This window comes from Miscanthus floridulus, chromosome 1, assembly GCF_019320115.1.
Source record: "Miscanthus floridulus cultivar M001 chromosome 1, ASM1932011v1, whole genome shotgun sequence".
NCBI classification, from domain to species: domain Eukaryota; kingdom Viridiplantae; phylum Streptophyta; class Magnoliopsida; order Poales; family Poaceae; genus Miscanthus; species Miscanthus floridulus.
This window is the reverse complement of record NC_089580.1, coordinates 159,551,642-159,574,344: the sequence shown is the minus strand read 5'-3', so window position 1 is coordinate 159,574,344 and position 22,703 is coordinate 159,551,642. Positions and strand designations below refer to the sequence as shown.

General features: G+C 45.3%; 2 protein-coding genes and 1 pseudogene across 3 annotated transcripts; 1 reads left to right on the top strand and 2 right to left on the bottom strand.

The window, feature by feature from the left end:
* Positions 1–9,324: 9,324 nt before the first annotated feature.
* LOC136466219 (L-type lectin-domain containing receptor kinase SIT2-like) lies at positions 9,325–10,539 on the bottom strand (annotated as a pseudogene).
* Positions 10,540–11,975: 1,436 nt separating this feature from the next.
* Positions 11,976–13,852, top strand: LOC136499704 (transmembrane emp24 domain-containing protein p24delta9-like). Of its 2 annotated transcripts, none has more exons than XM_066495266.1 (3): positions 11,976–12,560; positions 13,183–13,259; positions 13,482–13,852. In XM_066495266.1, the coding sequence occupies exons 1-3, from the start codon at positions 12,129–12,131 to the stop codon at positions 13,591–13,593; spliced, it is 621 nt and encodes a 206-aa protein (XP_066351363.1). In that variant the 5' UTR covers positions 11,976–12,128; the 3' UTR covers positions 13,594–13,852. The 2 variants fall into 2 exon arrangements, with proteins under 2 accessions (XP_066351363.1, XP_066351369.1); XM_066495272.1 differs by having other exon boundaries at positions 13,183–13,356; positions 13,482–13,600.
* Positions 13,853–16,031: 2,179 nt separating this feature from the next.
* LOC136466209 (putative disease resistance RPP13-like protein 1) lies at positions 16,032–18,488 on the bottom strand. Its single transcript, XM_066464638.1, has one exon. It carries the CDS (start codon positions 18,486–18,488, stop codon positions 16,032–16,034), a length of 2,457 nt encoding a protein of 818 aa, XP_066320735.1.
* Positions 18,489–22,703: the final 4,215 nt, after the last annotated feature.

Genomic DNA, 22,703 nt, shown 5'->3' with positions numbered 1-22,703 from the left:
GGAGTACCGGAGCAGATGCCGTATCTTATTATTATCTGGATTATATATTACATACTCTCTCCGTCCATAAATATCTATCGTTTTTGTTTCTCAATAAACAACTTAACTAAATATATATAAAAAAATAATATTTATGATACATAATTAATATCATTAGATAGATATTTAAATCTAATTTTTAATAAAATAAAAAAAAGTCTATATCACTCCCTCCAAGTTTGGCGTATGTCCAAATAACCCTCTAAACTAATATTTGGTTCAATTTACTCCCTCCAACTATTTAAGCTGGTCCAACTAACACCTTAAAGAGATTTTTCTTTTTTTGTTTCTCTATGTACAAATACAAATTATATTTTAGTTTCAAATTTTGTGAGGTGATATAGGACATTGTATTTTGTAATAGAAAAATACACTATGAATTTTTAATAACTATGTTTTATATGATATTGTACCTCCATGTTAATTTATTATTAAATTTCCTAAGCTATCAAAATAATGGCAAAAAGTTGAGATATGTTTTTCTAACATAACTTATGATGTTCTCTATCATATCACAAAAGTTGAGATTAAGACTCAACTAATACGTGGAAAAACAAAAACAACAAACCATGTTAAGGGGTAAACTAGACCAATTGAAATAGTTGTAGGGAGTAAATTGAACTAAATGTAAGTCTAGGGGATAATCTGGACATATGCCAAACTTGAGGGGAGTAATTTGGATATTTTCCTAAATGTTGCACATATTTTCTGCAAAATCGAGTTAAACTTTTGGCACGGCAACCAACGACAACAGTTAATTGAGGACAGAGAGAGTATATGAGTATTATATTATATAATTATCAATATTTATAGAGGATAAAAAATAGTTTTCTTGGCAGTGTGCCACATGCTCTACATTGACTTGCCTTTGAAGCTAGCATTGTGATAATGTCCAGTTAAGACGTAAGAAATGGATGGAGGGAAAATTGGTTCGGTAGCATCGAAAGATCACGACTTCCGTAAAATACCACTGAAAGACATCGGCTCCGTAAAATACCACTGAAAGATGCACACGTGAACTGAAAGTACCATTCTGTTAGATTTGAGCGTTAGGTCTGTTAACTTAGACCAAAATACCCCCAAACTGGTACAGGAGCTCTAAAATCATAAGAATCAAGCCCCAAACCAGTACAGTAGCTCTAAAAACATAAGAATGAAGCCCAGGACATCAACTGACAGCATTTCAACACATACAAGTCACCATACGCACTAAATATTGAACAAGCACGTGAAAAATATTCTAGTTCAACACATGGACTAATATTGACCAACACATCTTGCAAGCACATGGCCAAATAGGTTCACAGTACAGGAACCATATTGGTCTGGTCCAACACATGCAGAACAACACATGCCCAAAATAGGTTCAGTACATGACTTTTTCATACAGCAACAGTTCAATAAAATGATTCAGGATCACACTAGCCTAGTTTATGATGACCCTCCTAGCAATGCCTCCTGGTGATGTATCCAGTTGTGCTGCCATTCGTCTTTTTATTGGCCCTGGACTCACTGGTGTGCCTGGTGGTCTTGTTGGTGTAGAAACAGAAGCTGCCATCTTTCTTGTTGTCGGTCATAATATGAGGTGTGCACTATGAGACAGTTTGCGCACTGCTGTGGAACTTCTAGATGCTTCTTCTTGAGCTGCAGCTTGATCTCCAACCACAACTCCAGAAGTGACGGTATCAATTACTTTGTTGCATGCCAAATGATCTGAAGGCAACCCTAATCTAGCTCTCACGACTTTAACTGGTGAATTCATAAAATGATTATACAGTGACATCATATATTTCAAGAAGCATTCATCCCTCTAATGCTACTTGGTTCATAGTCATTCTACAACCCTACAACATGTTACCTACTCTCCTTAGTGGCAATGTCCTAGAACAACATCAATGATTAATTGTTCTCTCTTTTTCATGTTTATTAAGTGGGCAATAAACAGAAAAGAAAGAGCCAAAAGATGCCTTAACTGTAGCCAAACATGGTACCACGTTCACAGACCATCACATTTGGGTTTCCAGCAAGCCCTACTTTCTCTGCAGAGTTCACCATAACCTGGAGATGTAAAGGTTCACTTTGACAAGCAAATGCAAAAGTAAAACAAGTAAATCTAGTAAAATAATTAGCTTCAAGCCTTAACCAGGAGGTCATTCTATAAGAACATCTTCAAAATTGTGTATCTTGTCAAAAAAATAGCTAAAGTAATATGAAGACAACATATGTCTGGATAATTGTCTTTCCATAAAAAATATCAGACAAATGTATGCTTAAATGGGAAAGGTCATATGAAGAAACATGCACTATAACTCAACAAGAAGATTAATGGATTATCATAGATCAGATAGGGACAGACTGATATCATTTTTGTTAAGTTTCACGTTGTCAGCTAAAGTAATGCGAAAATTCTATCAACTTAAGCCAAGTTACTTCAGAAATTTCATTAGACTCAATTAAATGAAAATTTCCAGTAAGAGCAAAGGGTTCCGCATTCTTTCAACATTGCACTTCATTCATAACAATCAAGTAAGAAACTTCACCAAATTGCTATGAAAAGTAGCACTAAGGACACTATGGAATGTTTGTTACTTTGTGCAACATTTAACAGCACAGAACCTTTTTAGGGTAATGATTTAAATACTAAATTAGCAAGTAGCTAAAATTTCCTGTATTCAAATTTCAATTATACTACCAGTTAGTAAGATGCAACTTACAGAAGGCGTACAGAATTGTCCTTTTTTTATGTTGATAATTTTTCCAGTCTTAGCAGCGGCCACTAGAAGATTTCCACAGAAAAAATCCTTTCATTCAAAGTTGTACCTGGCGACAGAGGAAGGCTGGAATCTGTATAATGTCAGCAACTCGTCCAACAGCTTCACACTGATTTCATGAAATAATTAGGAACCATCTATACCCACCACTCAATGATAGAGTACTCATCTGAATCTACCCACCACTCCAAACATCTGCCCTTTCGGTACACCGCTCGACCATCTTCAATAGTTGAGAAGGAGCATACATCAATCACTACTCTACAAGCATTGTTCTCATCAATCCTGAAAATAGTAGCAGTGCAGAAATTAACAACACTTTCACGTGAATCCTCACTTCTAATCCATCTGACTCATTTGTTGCAATTCCCATTGAATCAGTACAAAATCAGTCAACTATCTTCTGATACAAAATCAGTCCATGTATGCCCTACTTCTAATCCCATACAAAATCAGTCCATGTATCTGACAACACACGTGTTTTACAACTAATTTCTACAATACAACTAATCTACGAGCAGCATATGAGGAACAATGAGCAGTAACAGGGAAGGGACGAGCTAGGGTTTCAGTCTTACCCTTCGGGGATCTCCATTGGATGCATCTGAGGACACCGGGCTCGAGGGGCCGCTCAGGGACGCCAGGATGACGGAGGGGTGGCGGCGCAGGAGCTCGGAGGGGCGGCGCCGCCGGTGGGAGAGAAGGGGAGGGCGACGACGCGGCGCAGGAGCTGTGAGGGGCGGCGGGCGACGGCGCAGGAGAGAAGGGGCGGGCGACGGTGGCGGGAGTGAAGGGGAGGGGCGGCGGCGGTGGGAGAGAAGGGGCGGTGGCGGTGGGAGAGAGGGCGCCGCACGGGAGCTGGGAGGGACGGGTCTGTGCTAGAGGATGCGGTAGGATAAGGTTTGCCTGGGACTTGTCCTCCAGCCAAGGGTACAAAGGTCATTCCAGTTCACGTGATGTGTTGAAAAGGGTACAAAAATAAGTTTTCGGTGAAAAAATGCGACGGAGTGCGACTTTCAGTTAACGTGTGCACGTTTCAGTGGTATTTTACAAGGCCGATGTCTTTTAGTGGTATTTTACGGAAGTCGCGATCTTTAGATGCTACGGAACCAATTTTCCCATGGATGGATGCCTCACTCGCTCACTCCCGCACCCTGTTCCTCGCTTCCTCCTCCCTTCCGCGCTCGCGCTCTGCGCCTACCCTGACCCGTGGCCATGGCTGGCTCCCTAGCTGGTGGCAGCGCGCTCCCCCACCTCGGCGTCCTAACCCATTGGGAGCGCCCAACGCCCGTGGATCCCGTGGCCCTCTCCCCACCCTGACGAGGTCTAAGTAAGCCGCTGACCCTCCCCTACCTCAGCCGGCGGCGCCCTCCCTAGATCCGGCAGCGTCTCCTCTCCCTCGGCGGACGACGGGCATGGTGGGCGTGCGGACACGCACCATCCAGCGAGCCTGCGCCACCACAGTTGCCCACCAGGTGGGTCATGGCCGCGCGGCGATGCCGTGTTTCTGGATGCTTTTAAGACATGTTGCAAGCCCATATTTCAAGTGTTTCAGTTGTTTCAGATGCATGCTTCAATTGTTTCATGCGGATGTTGGAAAAGTAGATCGGAACGTTGCATATGTTGCAATGGTTGTACACGTATGTTGCAAGTGTTTCAGACGCATGTCTCAAGTGTTTCATCTGTCTTCTTTTATATGTTGCAAGTGTTGCATCTAAATGTTTCAAAAGTAGATCGGGATGTTGTAAAGGTTTCATCTGGATGTTGCAAAAGTAGATCGGGGTGTTGCACAGCACGGCCGGTGGCTGTCGCTGCTGCTGGGGCACAGCCGTGGGTCAACCCATCTACGTCTGAATCGATTTAAACCTCCAAGTCATGAATCGATTTACACTATAAACTTGTAGATCTGAAAAAGTGGCGTGACAATGTTTTCCACGTCGAAAGCGCTATCTAACGTGGCGGATGTTACTGCGCCAATGCATGTGGCACGATAACGTTATTTGGTCTGGCGCGACCAAAAGGGTCAGATCCGAAAAAATAGGAGCGATTATTATTGAAATATTGAATAAAAAAGGATTAAAAATAAAAAAATCCGTAGGGCCATGGGTAGGTAGGGGTGGAAGGGCACGAGTGTGGTATAGAGGTGGACGTATCGACGACGGTGTAACTGTGTAAGTAGCGGTGCTTGGCTATTGAGAAGAACATGGAGTCATGAACAAGGGGAAGGAAAAAAGAAACTAGTAAAGGATTCACGAAGAATGTCGTTTATAAGGAGGTTCTAGCTCTGTACAAAAGGTAATATCTCCCTTTAATATATATTTTTCCTATATATAATCAACATACTTTAGCTTTAAATATTAACAAACAACTTACATGCAGGACAAAATTGACTATGGTTACAGGACTTATCCTTTAGCCCTCGTTTAGGTGAGTACTTGTATTTTTGTAGGGTCTCTTCGTGTTTGTAAATAAAAGGAACCCTTCAAATTCTTTACTTTTTATTTGAATAAATTACGTTTACCATATAATAACTTGATAGAGTACAATGTACAAATTGGTCCAACACCTTGTAAACTGCTTATAAATAAATAACTTAACAAATTGATGCATATAAGGTCCAATCATTACTAATATGACAAATACAATACATACTCTCCGGTTAGGTTAGAATTAAGAGTCTTTTACTTGTATGCCATTAAAAAAGATGGTCTAATCGTCTATGTCCCTAAAAAGTTCGATCTATCGTCAGTGTCCAAGCTCGAAAAACTTTTCTCTCTCACGCCATTCTGTCTATTTGCAGCACTAACGGTGTGAAATGTGGGTGGCAAAGGACTTGAATGCCCCTGGAACTTTTGTTTCCCATGTGCCACTGCCTGCTGGGCAGCACCGTCCTGGACCTGTCCATCAACGGCCTCACCGGCCACATCCCGGCGTCGCTCGGGAACCTGACGTCGCTGCAGGAGCTTCAGCTCAGCGTGAACAAGGTGTCCGGCCTGATCCCGGCCGAGCTCGCGCGCTGCACCAACCTCACCGACCTCGAGCTCGACAACAACCATGTATGCCAAACTGACCTGCCAAAGGAAAAACAGGACAAGAGTATCGCAGCTGAGCAGAACCCCAAGAGCTCTGAGGAGAATGACAAGGAGGGTGGTGCTGTTAGCAAGAAGGGGAATACAAAGACTTGCCCGATGCCCACCTGGTTTGAGACCTGGGAGAGAGCTGACACCTATGCCGCTCTTGCTGTTGTCGCAGCTGCTGCAGCGGTGTTTGTCTCTTTCAGAATCTACAAGAACCTCAACTGAAGAACTCGAGAGATGCTTGAAGAGGTGCCCAAAACAAGTCTAGGTGAAACATCGTACTGTGGTGAAACAGTCTGGGGTGAGAATAATATTTACCTGTGCATAGTAATGCGAGGCTTAGAACCGTAAAGTAGCGTTTCTGGAGATGGTGATGAAAAGCTGTTGCGGCTACTGTGTTCTCGTGTGTGAACTCCTTGTGAACGTCCACTGCTATCGAAGTTTCGATGCCTTAGCTGCTGTTAATCATAAGCAAGGCGATGGCCTCGGCATCAACATTCACTGTGATGATGTTGTCTTTTGTTTGCTTTTGGATGTTCTGGAGCATCTAGATATTAAAACAATGTCAGGTTGAATGGAAAATATGTTCATCTGATGCAGAAGTTAACGTCTTTCTTATTCTGGACGTCTTTCTTATTCTGGACGCGTCAGGAACTGAAGAACCTGCCAAAGACGAAGGCGCCACCATGAATCAATCAATTGATCGAAGCAAGCAATAATTCCTTGTACCATACACGCATATTGTCTGTAGAACAATGTATCTTGCACCGAAGTTAACCAATGATCATGATTTTGTCCGGGATCATTCGGCGTCGCCGGCCGTGCAAAATGTGTTTTGTCGGCGGCGTGGTCGAAAAGGGAGAGGAACAGGCCGGCCGGCGGTGTGGGCACGGTATCAACGGCTAGTTCAGGTGAATGTTTCATGACCACGAGAGGACAGCTGTTAGGGCGTAGGAGACAGGAGAGGATGGATGACCGACCTGATCTTACTTCCTTCCTGTCCTGCCCCCACACACACATGCATGGTAGCTAAAAGCCGCTCCAGCTGAAATTGTTGACCAGGCAGACTATTGCTGATGCTGTTCCATGCAATGCAAGGTGGGTCATGCTCATGCATGCATGGACACATGGTGCCGGAGCCGAAGTTGCCTGGACGGAAAGAGACGCACCAGCGGCTCGCCTGCTATCTGAATAATAGTGAAGCATTGCTCTCATCTTTTTCAATGCAGACGCCTGAAAAATCGGTACCTTTTGTGAAGCCTACTACTGATGGATGCTAACAGGGAGACCCTTTTGGGGCAGAGAGGAGATTGGTGCAGCTGTCCGGGATATAGAATGTTCAGCACAATCAGAGCAGGGGATCACCAATGTGCCTGCTACTGCTACTGTCCCCAAATTCCTCACTCTCCAACCACTGGCCGTGGCCGACACACAAACTCCATGCGAAAAATGGCTTTGTCCAAGGTACTCTGCTTACCATTACCAGTTGAAGGAAGTGTACGTCTCCTAGCTAGCTTCATGGGTACAGGCGTACAACCATGGCACATTGGCTTCGTCTCCCCGCCTCATTCCCCTTTAGTTTTGCGTGGGAGCACAGGTCAGGTCCGACGCTTCAATGTTGTTCTCCCAACGGGGCATTGGGCGCGATTTATTTCCTCGTCTGCATTGTTGACAGTCGCAACAAGCTTTGCTGGCGTCAGGCTCAGGCAACCGTCGGCACATCAGGGATATCTGGTCGTTGTCGAGCTCGAGGTCGGTGAGGTTGGTGCAGCGCGCGAGCTCGGCCGGGATTGGGCCGGACACCTTGTTCACGCTGAGCTGAAGCTCCTGCAGCGACGCCAGGTTCCCGAGCGACGCCGGGATGTGGCCGGTGAGGCCGTTGATGGATAGGTCCAGGACGGTGTCGCCCAGCAAGCAGTGGCACATGAGAAACAAAAGTTCCAGGGGCATTCAAATCCTTTGCCACCCATATTTCACACCGTTAGTGCTGTAAATAGACAGAATGGCGTGAGAGAGAAAAGTTTTTCGAGCTTGGACACTGACGATAGATCGAACTTTTTAGGGACATAGACGATTAGATCTTTTTTAATGGCATACAAGTAAAAGACTCTAGAATTAATGGATAATCCAGCCAGTATAAACATCCCAAATCAAATCATGACAATATTAGACTGGTTGCAAACTAAAGATGATGACGTTTGCACTAGGAATTTCTAACCTACTATATTGGACAAAGAAGGCATAATATTTTCATCAGGCCTAATTATTAACAAAACCGATACATCACAGTAATAATCCTATCAATACCCTATGCTATCACTCCAGTATCCAACAACAAACTTTTTTCCGTTTTGCTGAAATTTGCCTTATACTGATGCTTATGCTAATTTGTTATGAAAGAAAAGCATTATTTATTCGCTGAAAAGTACTGCTGAAGTAGTTCAAACGAACCGGGCTTGATCACCTTTCAGTGAAAACACAAACTTATAGGATAATATATTAGGGCTGCTTTGGAACACACATATATATAAATGATAAAACATATCAAACGAAAAGCATATGAATACGAGAGGAATGCCAGTGCAAAAGAGAAATAAAAAACAAAGGAACTTTTCATGCCCAGGTGTTTGGATAGGCAAAAGAGAAACACAGGAATTTTAGGAGCAAATAGAACTTGCTTTCTTGATTAACCTAATTATTCCATTTTACTCCCTTGACAAGACACAAGTTGCTATCGTAAATCCATTGTTTGGCTTGTTCCTTGTGCATAGGAAATTTTTCATGAGGTCTCAGTGGATTGCTTTTTCCTGTAGGTTTCCATTGGAATTGAAGGGAAAGGAAAGTTAGTTTCATTTAGAATTCATGCTGAAGGGAAAGGAAAGTTAGTTTCAAAGGCTGCTACAGAAATCCAATCCATAGAAATTTGAACCCTTTGTTTTTCCTCCATTCTATACGAGGCTTTAGCCAAGAATAGAGAGGCTTTTATCTGTGTACCCTTAAAAAAGATGCCGCACTCCTGCGTACTCCTCAAAAGTTGGTTGTCACCTACATGCCCTCGCTCGAACTTTTCTTTTCCCTCACGTCATTCCGTTGACATTTGCTCCTAACGATGGGTAACGACTCTGGAGAATGACTCAGTTGCCCTTGGGTTTGTATGGACGTCTAAACTTTTTCGTTTTCCCTGTGTCATTGTCAGACCAATTGGCTTTGGCGCCAGAGACGCCGCTGTGAATCTCTTTTGGTGGGTGCACTGAGGACGGCTCGCGTTTCCCTGACTTGAGTGAGCTCCAACCACTGCAGAAAATGAGGCCACTGGAAGCAGACAAACGACGAGCCCCGTCCCCACGGGATGCAACGCAGACCAAAACAAAACGCAAAAAATGGCAACGCGGCGTCTCTGGCGCCAAAGCCAATTGGCTTTCGAGGGAGGCTCAGCACTAGCAGCCATGCTGCCGCACCTCGCCTTGCTTCTCTTCCTCGGCCTCGGCGTTCATCTCCCTGTCGAGCAGCACGTTGCTGGCCTTGATGTCCCGGTGCACCACCACCTGTTCCCAGTCCTCGTGGAGGTACAGCAGGCCGGACGCGACGCCCTTGAGGATGCGGAACCTCTCCCCAGCCAAGCGCGATCTTACTCTGGTCGTAGAGGTACTTGTCGAGGTTGCCGTTGGGCATGTAGTCGTAGACCAGCAGCAGCTCTCCCTTGCGCCGGCAGTAGCCAAGCAGCTGCACGAGGTTGCGGTGCCGGAGGCGGCCGATGCTGACGACCTCGGCCACGAACGTACTCCCGCATCCCCTGCCTCGACCCGTGCGCCACCTTCTTCACCGCGACCTCCATCTTGGACGCCAGCACGCCCCGGTACACCCTGCCGAAGTCGCCGATGCCCAGCAGCCGCCTGTTGCTGAACCCGTCGGTGGCGTGGAAGAGATCCTTGTAGGAGAACCTGTGCGGCCCGAACGAGGCCTCCCACTCCTCCTTGACCTCCGCGTACATGCGCCGCCTCCGCAGGAACGCGAAGACGGCGGCGGCCACCGCGAAGACGAGCACCGCGGACGCTATCGGCAGCACGATCTCCAGCGTCTTGGACCTCGGCTTCGGGAACGTGACCGGCAGGGTGGGCAGGGCGGAGACGTTCATCGCCGGGGCGGCGCCGTTCATCTTGAAGCTCCAGCCCAGCACGTAGTGCCGGCAGAAGAGGATGCCAGTGGTCGACGAGAAGCCGACGTAGGCGGTGTCGTCGATGACGGAGGAGAGGTTGACGGTGGTGGAGAGCAGGGGCTTCTTGGGCCGGGCAGCCGCCTCCAGGGGAGCCATGGTGACATTGACCTGCATGGTCTGGCCGTCGAAGTCCACCCACACCTGCATCGCCTTTCGGCTCACCAGGCTCATGTTCCTGAACGCGCCGGTGGCGTCGTTGTAGTAGCCGGCGTTGTCGGCGTCGACGGAGTTGAGCCCGTTCACGTCGACCCCGACGTGGTTGCCGCTCATGTCGTTGAACTCGGAGTTGAGGATGGTGTCGAACTCGACGGCGAACAGGTGGTTGGTGGCGTTGCCGTTGGTGGCGGAGCTGACGAGCCCCATGAACTGGCCCGGCAGCGCGGAGGTGAAGTTGCTGCTCTTGGCGACCACGAACGCCATGCCGTGGCTGCTGAGGTCCTCGTACGCGCCATGTCTCTGGCGCCAAAGCCAATTGGCCTGGCAATGGCACAGGGAAACGAAAAAGTTTAGACGTCCATACAAGTCCAAGGGCAACTGAGTCATTCTCCAGAGCCGTTACCCACCATTAGGAGCAAATGCCGATGGAATGGTGTGAGGGAAAAGAAAAGTTCGAGCGAGGGCATGTAGGTGATGACCAACTTTTAAGGGGTACGCAGGAGTGTGTCATCTTTTTTAAGGGTACACAAGTAAAAGCCTCAAGAATAGAGTAGTTGATGCAAGAACAGAAAAACTCCATGGTTGCACTCTTACCGTCTTACGAGCCTATAAGCTAATACTATGGATGAAAACAGGACGGGAAATTCCCGTACCGACCGACACCGTATACCGCATTAACCGACCGCATACCGTTTTTGCAGGAAAAACAGGAAACGGGAAACCGACACCGTATTTTAGGCAGAAACGGGAACGGAATCGGTTAAGGGATTTTCCCGACTGTATTCACGGTTCCCGTATTTAGGCAGGAAAATTCCCGACGATATTCCCGTATTCCCGCGCCGGCCCACTGAATGTCTGAATCACTGATTGATGCAGCCCAGCCCACTCCCGTCCGCTGGTGGCCGGCCCACTGAATGTCCGTATTTGGATTTGTGAATTGAAAACTACTTGTGTTACTGTTGTGGGCTTGTGGCTGGTGCTGGAGACTTGTGGTTGACTGGTTGTGGGCTTGTGGCCGCTTGCTGTTGCCTGTTGGCTTGCCTGTTCATATGCACTATTTTTTTTTTATTTGAACTGTTGCCTGTTGGCTTACTGTGAATTGTGAACTATTGTTTTTTGCCCGTTAGCTTGTTGTTGCATATGGTTGCTATTGTTGCATCGAGCTCATTATTTTAAGTGGTTACATATATTGATGTTCCCGTTTTGTATTACCGCTTCCCGATCGTAATCGAGACGTTCCCGTTCGAAATATTCCGTTCCCGATATCCCGTAATACCGGTTTCGTTTTCCCGTCCGGCCTTCCCGTTCCCGTTTCCGTTCCCGGCAAAAAAATACAGGAGCGGGAATGGTTAAGACATTTTCCCGACCGTTCCCGACCGTTTTCATCCCTAGCTAATACCAATAAACCACATTCAAACCCCCTTTGGAACAAAGGAGAGATGGAGGAATTTTAAGGGATTGGAGTTCTATACAAAAATTTTCTATAAAGCCCTTTGGAACAATGTCTTCCCTACAAACCCTATAGTATGAAATGGTTTGTTTTATGATAACTTTGGAGGAATTCTACCGAGAGGTTGAGCCTTATGGAGAGTTTTTTTTGTCACTCTCTCTCATCAATTTTTTGTTTTTTTATGCTCCATCCAAACGTCCAATCTTATATAAGATTCAAAATGTTAGCGCATATTCCTCCGTTTTCAGAATCTTGCGTTCAAAAGAGGCCCTTATGTCTTTTTCCCCCCTTCAAAGAACTGTCGGCGTGTAGCTCCCGTCCAGGATCCCAGTATCTGACAAGGACCGGCCAGCAGCCGTACACCGGCGTCTATCCCCGTCCCAAGAGCAGCAACGAGATGCCTCTAGATCTGGCACGAAATGGCCCCGCCGCTGTTCATCCTCGCCGTCATCCTCTACGTCGTCTCCGCCACCGCCGTCAAGGCGCTAGTCTTCGACGTGCCGTCGGGCAGCTCCAAGTGCCTGACAGAGGAACTCCACCGCCGCGCGGTCAGCCACGCGTCGTACCGCGTGGTGGCGGAGTCCACTTCAGCGGCCGACCGGAGGATCTTGGTGCGCGTGACGGGTCCGCGCGGTGAGGAGCTCAACATGGCGGAGGGCGGGGAACGCGGGGAGTTCAGGTTCGAGGCGGCGGAAGACGGTGAGCACACCGCCTGCTTCTGGTCACCCCGCTACGAGCGCGGCGCCGTTGTCTCCGTCGACGTGCATTGGGCCACCACCAGTGTCGGCGCCCACGCCGGGGGGTCCGGATCCCCGCCCGCCGTCGCGGTTGGCAACGAAGGCCGCATTGCTGTATGCTCCCCGTCACCTCTTTCTCCGTTTTAAGTTTTGAATTAACTGTTTTGCCTGTTTCCTACAATGAGCATAAGAGAACTAAGCAGTATTCTTTTTTCTATTTCTAAATTCGTTTAAGAGGAATCTTTAGTTTAATCACATTGCAAATTCACTGCATGTTGGTAACAAGAATTACAAGAATATTAACAGGAATAACATGAATGCCCAATGGCAAATGCCTAAATGAAAATTTAGGCTTTGTAGGCTAATAAGAAAACTTGTTGTTTATGCTCACATGCTTCACTAGAATAATTGTAACAATTTACAATATTGTTGCTTTATCGTTTGGCCTACTACAAGTAATATTTTGACTATTGCAGACTCAGCCACTGCAGTTATTAATGGGATCGTTGGCTTCAAACTTTCCAAATTGAGTTCATGAGGAAGGAGATGTTTGAGAATGTCCTTTAGCTTTTCCGTAAATGAAAGAATATAGCCATATAGGGAAACTTAGCTGCCCATTTTAGGTGTGGTATTCCTACAGTCTCCCTGTCAAAGTACTGAGAGCAGTCTTTTAGAGTCTTTTTTTTTTTGAAAAGTCGTCTTTTCAATACCTGTAACTTCAAAATGTTTTTTGCAGACCATCGCAGGAGAGTTGAAGAGACTGGAGGATTCTGCTCGACTCATACACCAAGAAATGTTGTCTTTTCGCCAGAGGTGGTCTTCTTTTCCATTGGGTAATGGGTATGCATACAAGAAGCTCTATTTGGGCATGTTCAGTCATATAGGATGAGGACGTACTTTTGCATCCATGGTAACGCTATACTCTATGATATTATACGCATCCACTAGTGCATGAGCAACCAAACACTCCTTTACCAATCTGAGTCCAGGCTTCTGATTTGTGTTGCTCACTGATCTTTCACCTATTTCTATCAGCGAACTTGAGATGCAGAGGCTCAACGAAGACACCCCACAAGATTACACTCGTTCACCCTATTGTGATTGGCCATGTGCGTGGGGGTTGCAGCATTGCAGTTATGGCATCTGAAGACTTTCTTTCAAAAACAACATATACTATAGAAGCAAGCAGGGGACACTGAGCTGACTCATTGTTCCTGACTTCCTGTACAGAATCTTTTCCCCCGGTATCCATAAGATAGAATGGACCTTTCGCGTTTTTTTTTATAGAAAATTACAGTCGTTTGATGCACCAATTACCGGTTCAGATGTGCATTGTGCCCGTAGAACCTGGATGCCTTTGCTTTGTTACAGTTTATAGGAGAACTATAGTGATTTAAAAACGAGGCTTGACACCTGCTGTAGGGCTTATTTCAAATCAATTCTACAAGTTTTGGTGGCTATGTGAGTGCATGAACAAATGAGTGAAAGATGGGTCAAAATGGACCAGTTGGGAGGTCGGGCGACCTGGCCCAACCCAAGGTCAGCCAACCCAACCCTAACCCATCCTTGCCCACCATTTCACCACATGTAAGGAACCTAGAAGTCATCACATATGTTGGTTCAACGTCGGTTCACATCAAGGAATGAAATGAAGCCAATAGAACAAATGATTTTCAACTTTGACCAACTCAATTAATGCACTCCATATGGCTCGTCGATCGACTCACCACTCACCAACCAAATTTGAACGACAATGGCTGCTGGGGCACTTCGGGCAACTCTCTCAGAAGTATCTTAGAAACCATAAATATCCTCTCTACCCCTTCAAATCATTTAGCCTTATTTCTATCATAGGACGGTCCTAATTCTTTACTAATTCACTTCATGTTTTCAGTGGAAATCGATACCTTGGAATACTCCTGGGTGAATGCTTGATATCTGTACATTTGCAGATTTATTTGTTTGCCACATAGTGTCAACACCATGGTCACACAAAACACATGCATTAGATAATGAATAGGTTTCATCACAGCCCAAAAGAAACCATAAGTAGATGCCCACAACCATCACATAGTATGTCACAAATTTGACTTCAACATCACAACCAACACGACCTAGAGTACACATCATAACATAGTTTACCATAAGTACACAAATTAAGTCCTAAGTTCACATATCACGTGAAGCTAAGTCTTACCATCACGACATTCGGACATAGTTGTCTTGAGGCGGTGGTGGTGGTTGAATAGGGTAGAACATCGAAGGGGGACCATGAGACGAATGCTTGGCGGGACAACCAAGGCATCGGGAACTTCACATAGTAGTGCTCGGTGGAGTAAACGAAGGAGTGGAAGAAGTTATGGAAGGTGTTGGTGAAGTCAATGGACATGTCCTAGAACTACGATCCGCTGATGCTGAGTCTCTAGACGATACCACATGCTATCATCATATCATTGGGAGTCTTGTCTATATTGGTATCACCCATCCAGACATTTCTCACTTTGTCCACATCCTGAGTTAGTTCATCTCTTCTACCTAGATCCACTATGCTCACTTCACATCCTCTGTGTTATGCGGAACCATTTCTTGTCGTCTTTTCTTTCCTTGCTCTAATTGCTTTAGCTTTAGGCATGCTCTAATGCGAATTGGGGAAGTGATCACTCTAGTCGCGGTTCTCTCAGTTTACTATGTTTTCCTTGGCTCCACTTTGATTACCTAGAAGACCAAGAAGCAGATTGGGTTTCTTGTTCTAGCGCCGAGATTGATGAGTTGAGGGCTATGGCAACTATGACTGCAGGTGACCTGGTTAAAATTGCTACTTGAGGATTTCGGTATGGTTGTCAGTTGTCACACCGACTCTCTCCCTCTTTGAAAACTACTCTCTCCCTCCCTCCCCCCCTCCAATACTAGTGCTCTCAAAGGTTCAGCTAGTAGACCTCAAAAAGGCACGGACGCGAGACACGAGTGCACCGTAGTTATTTGCCGAGGAAAGAACAGTGTTCGGAGGGAGTACATCTTGTCTAAAGCACTTGCCACAGGGCTGTACATATTTATCAAATAATAATAATAGAATTGACAACAGGAATCGGACAGATACATCAATGGGTCCAGGTGAGACATGCAAATCTGCAAAGCACAATGAGAAATTTGCCAGTCAAAGGGAAAATGGAGCACCATCACACTTCACATTAATTATTAAATTGAACCCTTTTTAGGGATTTGCTACATTCTTTCAGCGCCCTCTTGCAGACATCTGTCCAGGACGTCGCATAAACTCACTCCAATAAAGAGATGTTTCTAGGTAATATGCCCACTTTCTCATATTTAGAACAACAACGTTTTTTTTTCTCGAAAACGTAGGAGAGCTGCGCCTCATTATATTAAGAAGAGAAAAGGGCAAGAGCCCAAACAACCCCACAAACACCACACACACACGCACTCACTCAACAGTTTTCAAGATTACATTCGCGTCCGTGATAAAAACACAAAGGCGACCAAAATAAGCTAGAACAACAACGTTTTCCAAACAATGAAGGGGTTCTTGGTTACATTAGCTTAGCTTGTGGGAAGAACCGCAAGATCATCTCAGTATTGAATCCTGACATTTATTTGTGGCTGCAGTATTGTCTCAATGGAAAATCGAGTGAGCCTGGGGCAAGAAATTATCTCCAGTGACTCCAGAGACGAGAGCTTCTCCACCCAAGAAGGAAGTCTTCTTCCAGGGTAATTATCAATTCGAAGATGCTTCACTCCTGTATGTGGACAGAGTGCCTCAATGACTCTCTCACTCTCCTCTATGTATACCTGCTGCGTGCAGGTGTCAGCACTCCATCTCAGCATCAGTTTGTGCAGATGCTCCTTTCCACTCAAATTGGCCTCCATGGCAACATCATGAGTGGCAGCTTCCAATTTAAGAATGCAGAGCTCTCCACGGATGTTCAATTTTTTCAACTCATTGAGGTTACACTTTGCTCCATCTCGGGCGGCTACAATAAATCTTGAAAGAGTCCGAAGTGACTGCAACTTGTCAATGCCACTTGGCATTGATCTAAAAGCAGTAACTCTATCCCAATGAAGATGTAAACAGAGGTGCCTCATGTTAACTAAGCGGCTCATACCTTCAGGTAAATCCATAAGCCAGTAGCAGTCCCCAAGGTCGAGTGTCTGCAGATTGAATAGGTTGCAAATTGTTTCTGGAAGAGCCTCTATCAAAGTATTCCGAAGGCTGAGGTATCTGAGGTGTATTGATGACCCAATAGAATCTGGCAAGACATGTAGCTCAGTATAACTCAGATCAAGAGCACGTAGACAAGTTAACTTTGAGAATAGTGCTGATGGAACCTGCTTTGAGGGAAGTTTCATTGCAGGGCATATCTTCAAGAGCCTCATATTTTCATAGTGCTGAATGCTGTCAAATACAAGAGGCTCATCTTTTGGGCACGTGACAGTTACGTAACGAATCCACTCAGGATGGTCAGCAATGTGTGAGTTATCAGGATCAAATATCAGAGCTTCATGTTTAGAAACAAACCGTGCTTGCTCATGCATCAAAGCTGGCACTCTGAACTTTGGAGTAGGGAAGCTGTTGGAAGTTTCAAAGAACGACCTCCCTAGGAGCTCATCAAAGCACCTGCCTGCTACCATCTCAACTGGTCTCCTACCATTGCTGTTAACAAGACCATCAGCAATCCATAGTTGGACCACCTCATCCTTCTCAAATTCATAACCAACAGGAAACATTGAACAAAAGGCAAAACACTGTTTGAGATGATATGGCAAGTGTTGATAACTTATTTGCAAAGTTGCCACAATAGTATCTGTGTTTCTGTCATGTTCAAGAAACTGCATATCACTTAGAATGCTTTCCCACTGTTCTATCTGTCCATTAGTGCCAGACAAAAGCACCCCAATAGACTTGGCTGCTAATGGAGAGCCAAGGCATTTTTCGGCAATCCTCTTCACAAGCAGCTCCAAATCATGCTGATCTCTGCTAATTATCCCTGAGAAAGCATAGACTCTAAGGATCTGCGAGCACGCATCAATTCCCAAACCCTTCAAATTGATGTTAAGAATATTGGATGCCATCCTCGAAACCATTTCACTTTGAGTAGTGATCAAAATTTTGCTTCCTCTCTCTCCTGCAAAAGAGGGCCTCAGAGATTCCCAGAACTGAAAGCCCTCAGCCCAAAGGTTATCGATCACCAGCAAGAACCGCCTTTGGCTCAGATGCTCCCGCAATTTTTGTTGCAATATGTCCAAGCTTAGAAGGTCACATTTTTGCCTGGTCACGGCTTCTATTATCATCTTGGTGGCTCTCCTGACATCACACCTATCTGGTAACCAAACCCAAATCTTTTCAGCAAAGAAGTTCTGTACCTCCTGATCACCATAGACCAACCGCGCCAGCGCTGTCTTCCCGATCCCTGCAGTGCCCCAGATGGAAATCACAGGAAGGTCCATGCCACTGTCAGCGAGCAGAGCACGGATGATCTTCTCCTTCTCCACGGCACGGCCTATGGGTCTCTCGTCGAGATGTGAAGCAGCTTCAACAAACCTTCGGCTCTCCTGCATCGGCTGAGCCGTCCTCCTTCCGTCCCCGGCCTGCAACCGGAAACTTTTCTTCAACTTGTAGATCTCCTCGAGGCGCTCATTGATTTTGGAGATCCAGGCATCTAGCTCCCAGCGCTGCCGCAGGCCGAGCTCGATGTTGGGCCAGAGCCGCTTCCGCTTCCGCGACGGCTCCGCGGCACCCAGCCTGGACACGGCTGTGATGGTGTTCAGGCGGTCCAGCAGGGTGTCGACGTCGAATGCGGTGGCCCTGAGCTCCTGGAGCCAGAGCTTGACATGGTCGTCGACGATGAATCGGCGCTGCTCAGCGTCGTTGAGCACCGCGCGTATGTGGTCCTTGGCGTGCCGGAGCTTCTGGGCCTCCTCCTCGACGTCCAGCAGGCGGGCCCCCCTGGACCAGAGCTTGTCGAGAATCGCGCCGCCGATCTTCTCCGGGATGCCGATTGCCGAGGAGAGCTTCTGGAGCAGATCCATGGAGCGACGAGGTTGCGGCGCGCCAAGAAAGGAGACTAGGAGAGCTCTACCGAAAATGGAATGCAAGGGGAAATCTTGCGCGGCGCTGAGGAGCAGCGATTCGGAGGTGTTATTATGAAAGCTCGCTTTGTGTAGAGTGCCCCACTGGTTCTTGGCGTGCAACTGAGTGAGAATTTCACTGGCAGCTTCGGCGAAGGTCCATGGTCGCTTCGTCGAAGGTTCGTGGCAATGGTGACGATGGGGAGAAGGCAGGGAAAAAGAGAACAGTAGAGCCTGCACCTATCGGGCAAATGAACGAACGCCTCCCCGGCGTGGTTGCGGACTTGAGGTTGCTGTCAAGTGTCAACGGCACATACGAGGGGAAATTTTTTATTTTTAATATTTTAAACTAATTTTAAATTTTCTTCTTCTAAAACTAACACTTTTATCCGCGCCTATTTCTCTGGCGCGGCGAAACGTCTGTGCCACACCATGCATGGTGGCGTACTGGCGCGGCGAGAGGGATGACGTGACGACGACCGGGACGCTGATCGGTGACGGGGTAGGGTCTGTGTAACACCTATGGTGTTTTAAACCCTAAAACATGCCATGTCATCATATGTATTGCACATCATTTTTGGTGTTAGTGAAAACTTTGATATGCATTCACTAAAACAAGTTTACTTTTATGTTATATGTGTTGACTTGTATGGAATGAATCAATTTCAAAACATTTGTGTTGATTTGGATTTCTGAAAACCCTAATTTCCAGCATTTAATTTTAGCCTAAAAAATCTAATTCAAAATCTAAGCATATTTTGGGTTGAGCCTAAAAGGAAAAGTGTAGAGCTTGTCATTTTGTACAAAGTTGGTTTTTGGAGTTTTTAAAGTTGTTATATACAAATTGAAGTAATTTGAAAATGGTTAAATTCTTAAAGTGCCCCCTTTTGATTTTAAACTTTCATTTTAAAATGTAGACCGAATTAGAGTATGGTTATTAAAGCAAAGTTGTAGAACTTTGAATTTGGAACAATTTTTATTTTTGGAGATTTTTGAGTTGCCATACAAATTTGGGAGTAATTTGAGAATTAAATCGAGTGGCAATTCGGTAATTACCTTGAACAGTACCCGCGGGCGACACCTTACCGTCGGTGATCTTCCACCGCATTCCAGTCGTGCCCATGGCCGTCTTCGGCTTCGCGCTGGCGTGGAGAAGCTGCTGCGCGTCATCTCCGTGTCCTTGGCCGCGCTATAAAGCCGAGGCGCTGTCGCCGTTCTCCTCCGCTTTCTTCCTCTGCTTTTCCCGTCGAGCTGCCGTTGCTCCGTCGAGCTCGTGTCATCGCCGTAGCGCCTTCCCAGTCACAGCAAAGCTGGTCACAGCTCTGCCTACTCCTAGCGAAACCATCTGACCAGTCCTTGAAGCCTGACTCCGCTGTGAAACGTTGCGCGTTGCCTTTCTTCCTCGCGGCCGGCAGCATCGCCGTCGAGTGCGCGTCACCGTGGCCAGCACTCTACGGTGCGTCTTTGCTCTCGCTCAGCGTAGCTCCAGCTTCACCATGTTGCCGTGATGCTTTGTGCCTTGTTGATTGATCCTTTCGTCCACCGCAGCCACCGGAACACCGTTGACGACACTAGCTGAGCCGCCGTACCTGCCTTGATCGACGACGAGCTCCAAAAATTATGAAAATTTTTGTGTGACCTCTCTGAGATGTAAACTATTTAGGAAAAATATTAAATGTTATTTTTAGTACATTTTGAATGTGATAAAAATTGCTCAAATTAATTAATAAATGGGTTTCCATGATTTTTCTAGGCTTAAATAATTATCCAAAAATTATGAAAATTGTTTTGCCACTTAGTTATCATATGATGAGTCTTCACAAAAATTTTGAGCTCATTTAGAGAAAGTTGATTTATTTCATAATTTTGAATTAATTATTTAATTCATAAAAACAAATAGTAAACCTTAATGACTTAGGTTTTGTTTGAATTTTGGGTTGAGTGATGACCTTGGGTCATTAGTATAAAATAATTCTTGGTACGTAAAGTAAGTGTTTGGGTTTATGAAAAGATTAAGTTAGTTGTAGGTTTGCAACTGTACCGCGAAAGAAAGTTGTATTCAAGTTACTAGCTTTTGCATCCATCGTCAAGCATCATGTTTTATATCTCGCATCATATTAAACATGGCATTGTTACCTCGTGTAGTGAACAAAAGCGAGAACATGGTAGTCAATCAAGTTGTTGAGGAAGTTAATCCGTCTGTTGAGGTCAGATTTGATATCTGTGGAACGTCTCCGGAACCTGATTATTCCAACAATCAAGGCAAGCCCCGGATGCATCTAAACCTACCTTGTGTTTTACAAATTTCTATCGCTTTTGCTGTTCAATACTGCATTAAGTGATTAGGAGTTGAGTGGAAACCTAATTGGTGCATTACCAACATTGTTTTTCCATATCAACCTTGTTACCCGTTTCAATCCGAGAATGCTAATTATGCTTAGCCATGTTTAGAACGATAAAAGTCGGGTGATTACCTATCACCTGCGAGATAAAAATGGATTTTTGGTTACGACTGGTTATTTATGCTATCATGAGATATGAGCATGTGGAGTAATAAATCTAGACCGGATGGACTCGGTGTGTGAGAGTCACAGGACATGGATGTCGTGTGAGCGGGTTCCTTCCGCCTGTGTCGATTAAGAACCGTTCGTTGTTGAATTGCATGAGATGAGACTTTGTAGTACTAGCCACATACTCCGATAAGCCTTCACTTGGCTATTCTATTATGAGAATGGCTACTCGCGCACTGGGAGTGGAGAGATGGTGGGAGTAGCGTGTACCCACGTGACAATGGGCTGGATTGGTGGAGTACTATGCTCTCGGGTGGCGCGGACCCGTTCTTGTTTTAGAGGACCTGAGGGTAGGTTGGTATATGTAGGTCAGGGACCTACATATGTCGTGTGGTTGGGAATCCCTAGCTGGGTTATAATCGGTTTGAATCGTCGTTGCTCCTCGATTATGGAGACTCAACTCACTATTCACCATCATAGTTAATAAATGAAACTTGAGAAAGATTTGAGAAAGGGTTTGATATGAAGTTCATGATCTCAATACGGATCATGGCAGATTCATATATGATTTTGATAAGGATTAAATGTTGAAAGAAAGAATCTTGTTAAAGAGCTTTTACGCAAAAGAACCTTGTTTATTGCTAAAGCCTTACCTTGAATCCCTGAGCCTGCGTTTCTGAGTCTTATCAGTTTTTATTTTGGTTAAGTCTTGTTGAGTACTTTTGTACTCAGGGTTCGTTAACCCTTGTTGCAGGTGAGCCTCATGGGCAGGTCTGTCTTGGACCGTGCTGCATGACTGTTGTTCAAATCGATAATAAGTAAATGTGTGGCCCTTGGGCAGGGTACTTTCTTTGTGTGTTATGTTTATGTTACTAATGCCACTCCACTACTATGGTTTGTAATAATAATCGTACTTAGTTTGTAAGGTTTGAAACAACTGTTTTGTAAACTAAGTTACTATAAGACTTCTGCTATTTCACTCTGATGTATATTAATGAATAAACTGTTGTAATACTACAATGACTCTGTAATGGGATCCTGCTCGGAAAATCGTGGATGATTCAGGGTTCCCCGAGGACACCCGACATTCTTCTTAAGTTACCGGGAATATATGCATAGTCGTCAGAGGTCATTGGACAGTGACATATGCATGTGGGCCCTATAATTTAGGAGGTTCTGCCACAGAATGGTATCAGAGCGACCATTACAAAGGTTTTTGTATTATTGTTTTATAAAACTTCAAAACGATTTGGGACAAATAAATTTAACATGTTAATTTGGTCTAAATTGCTTCTGACTTATCTTAATTCATTCCCGCCATTCCTTATTTGATTAAAAAGGCTTTGTATGGTGGAGTAGTAATCTTATTATGCCCTATATAACAAGAACTATTATTTTTGTACCATAGGAGCTTTGATGTTTAAGTTTTGTATGGACGATTCATGCATCATAATTAATCCACTTGTTACTTACTTTCCCTCTTAGTCCGGGTTGAGTAGTGTAATCCATCCTTGCTGCTCTTTAGACTTTTATCAGATCGTCTTACTATTTTGAAATCTTGCTTTCTACAGTATGGATCGTACCAAGATAACGCCCCGTAAGTCTGTTGGACCCAAAGGAGTTCCTTGTCACCAGCTTGCCCCTAGGAGTGACGGTGCTAGTAGTA

Excerpts from the sequence above, each read along its gene's own strand:
- LOC136499704 (XM_066495266.1), top strand. The coding sequence starts at position 12,129 with ATGGCCCCGCCGCTGTTCATCCTCGCCGTCATCCTCTACGTCGTCTCC. Across the intron at positions 12,561-13,182 it reads GCAACGAAGGCCGCATTGCT|ACCATCGCAGGAGAGTTGAA; the intron begins GTATGCTCCCCG and ends TGTTTTTTGCAG. Across the intron at positions 13,260-13,481 it reads ATGTTGTCTTTTCGCCAGAG|CGAACTTGAGATGCAGAGGC; the intron begins GTGGTCTTCTTT and ends TATTTCTATCAG.
- LOC136466209 (XM_066464638.1), bottom strand. The coding sequence starts at position 18,488 with ATGGATCTGCTCCAGAAGCTCTCCTCGGCAATCGGCATCCCGGAGAAG.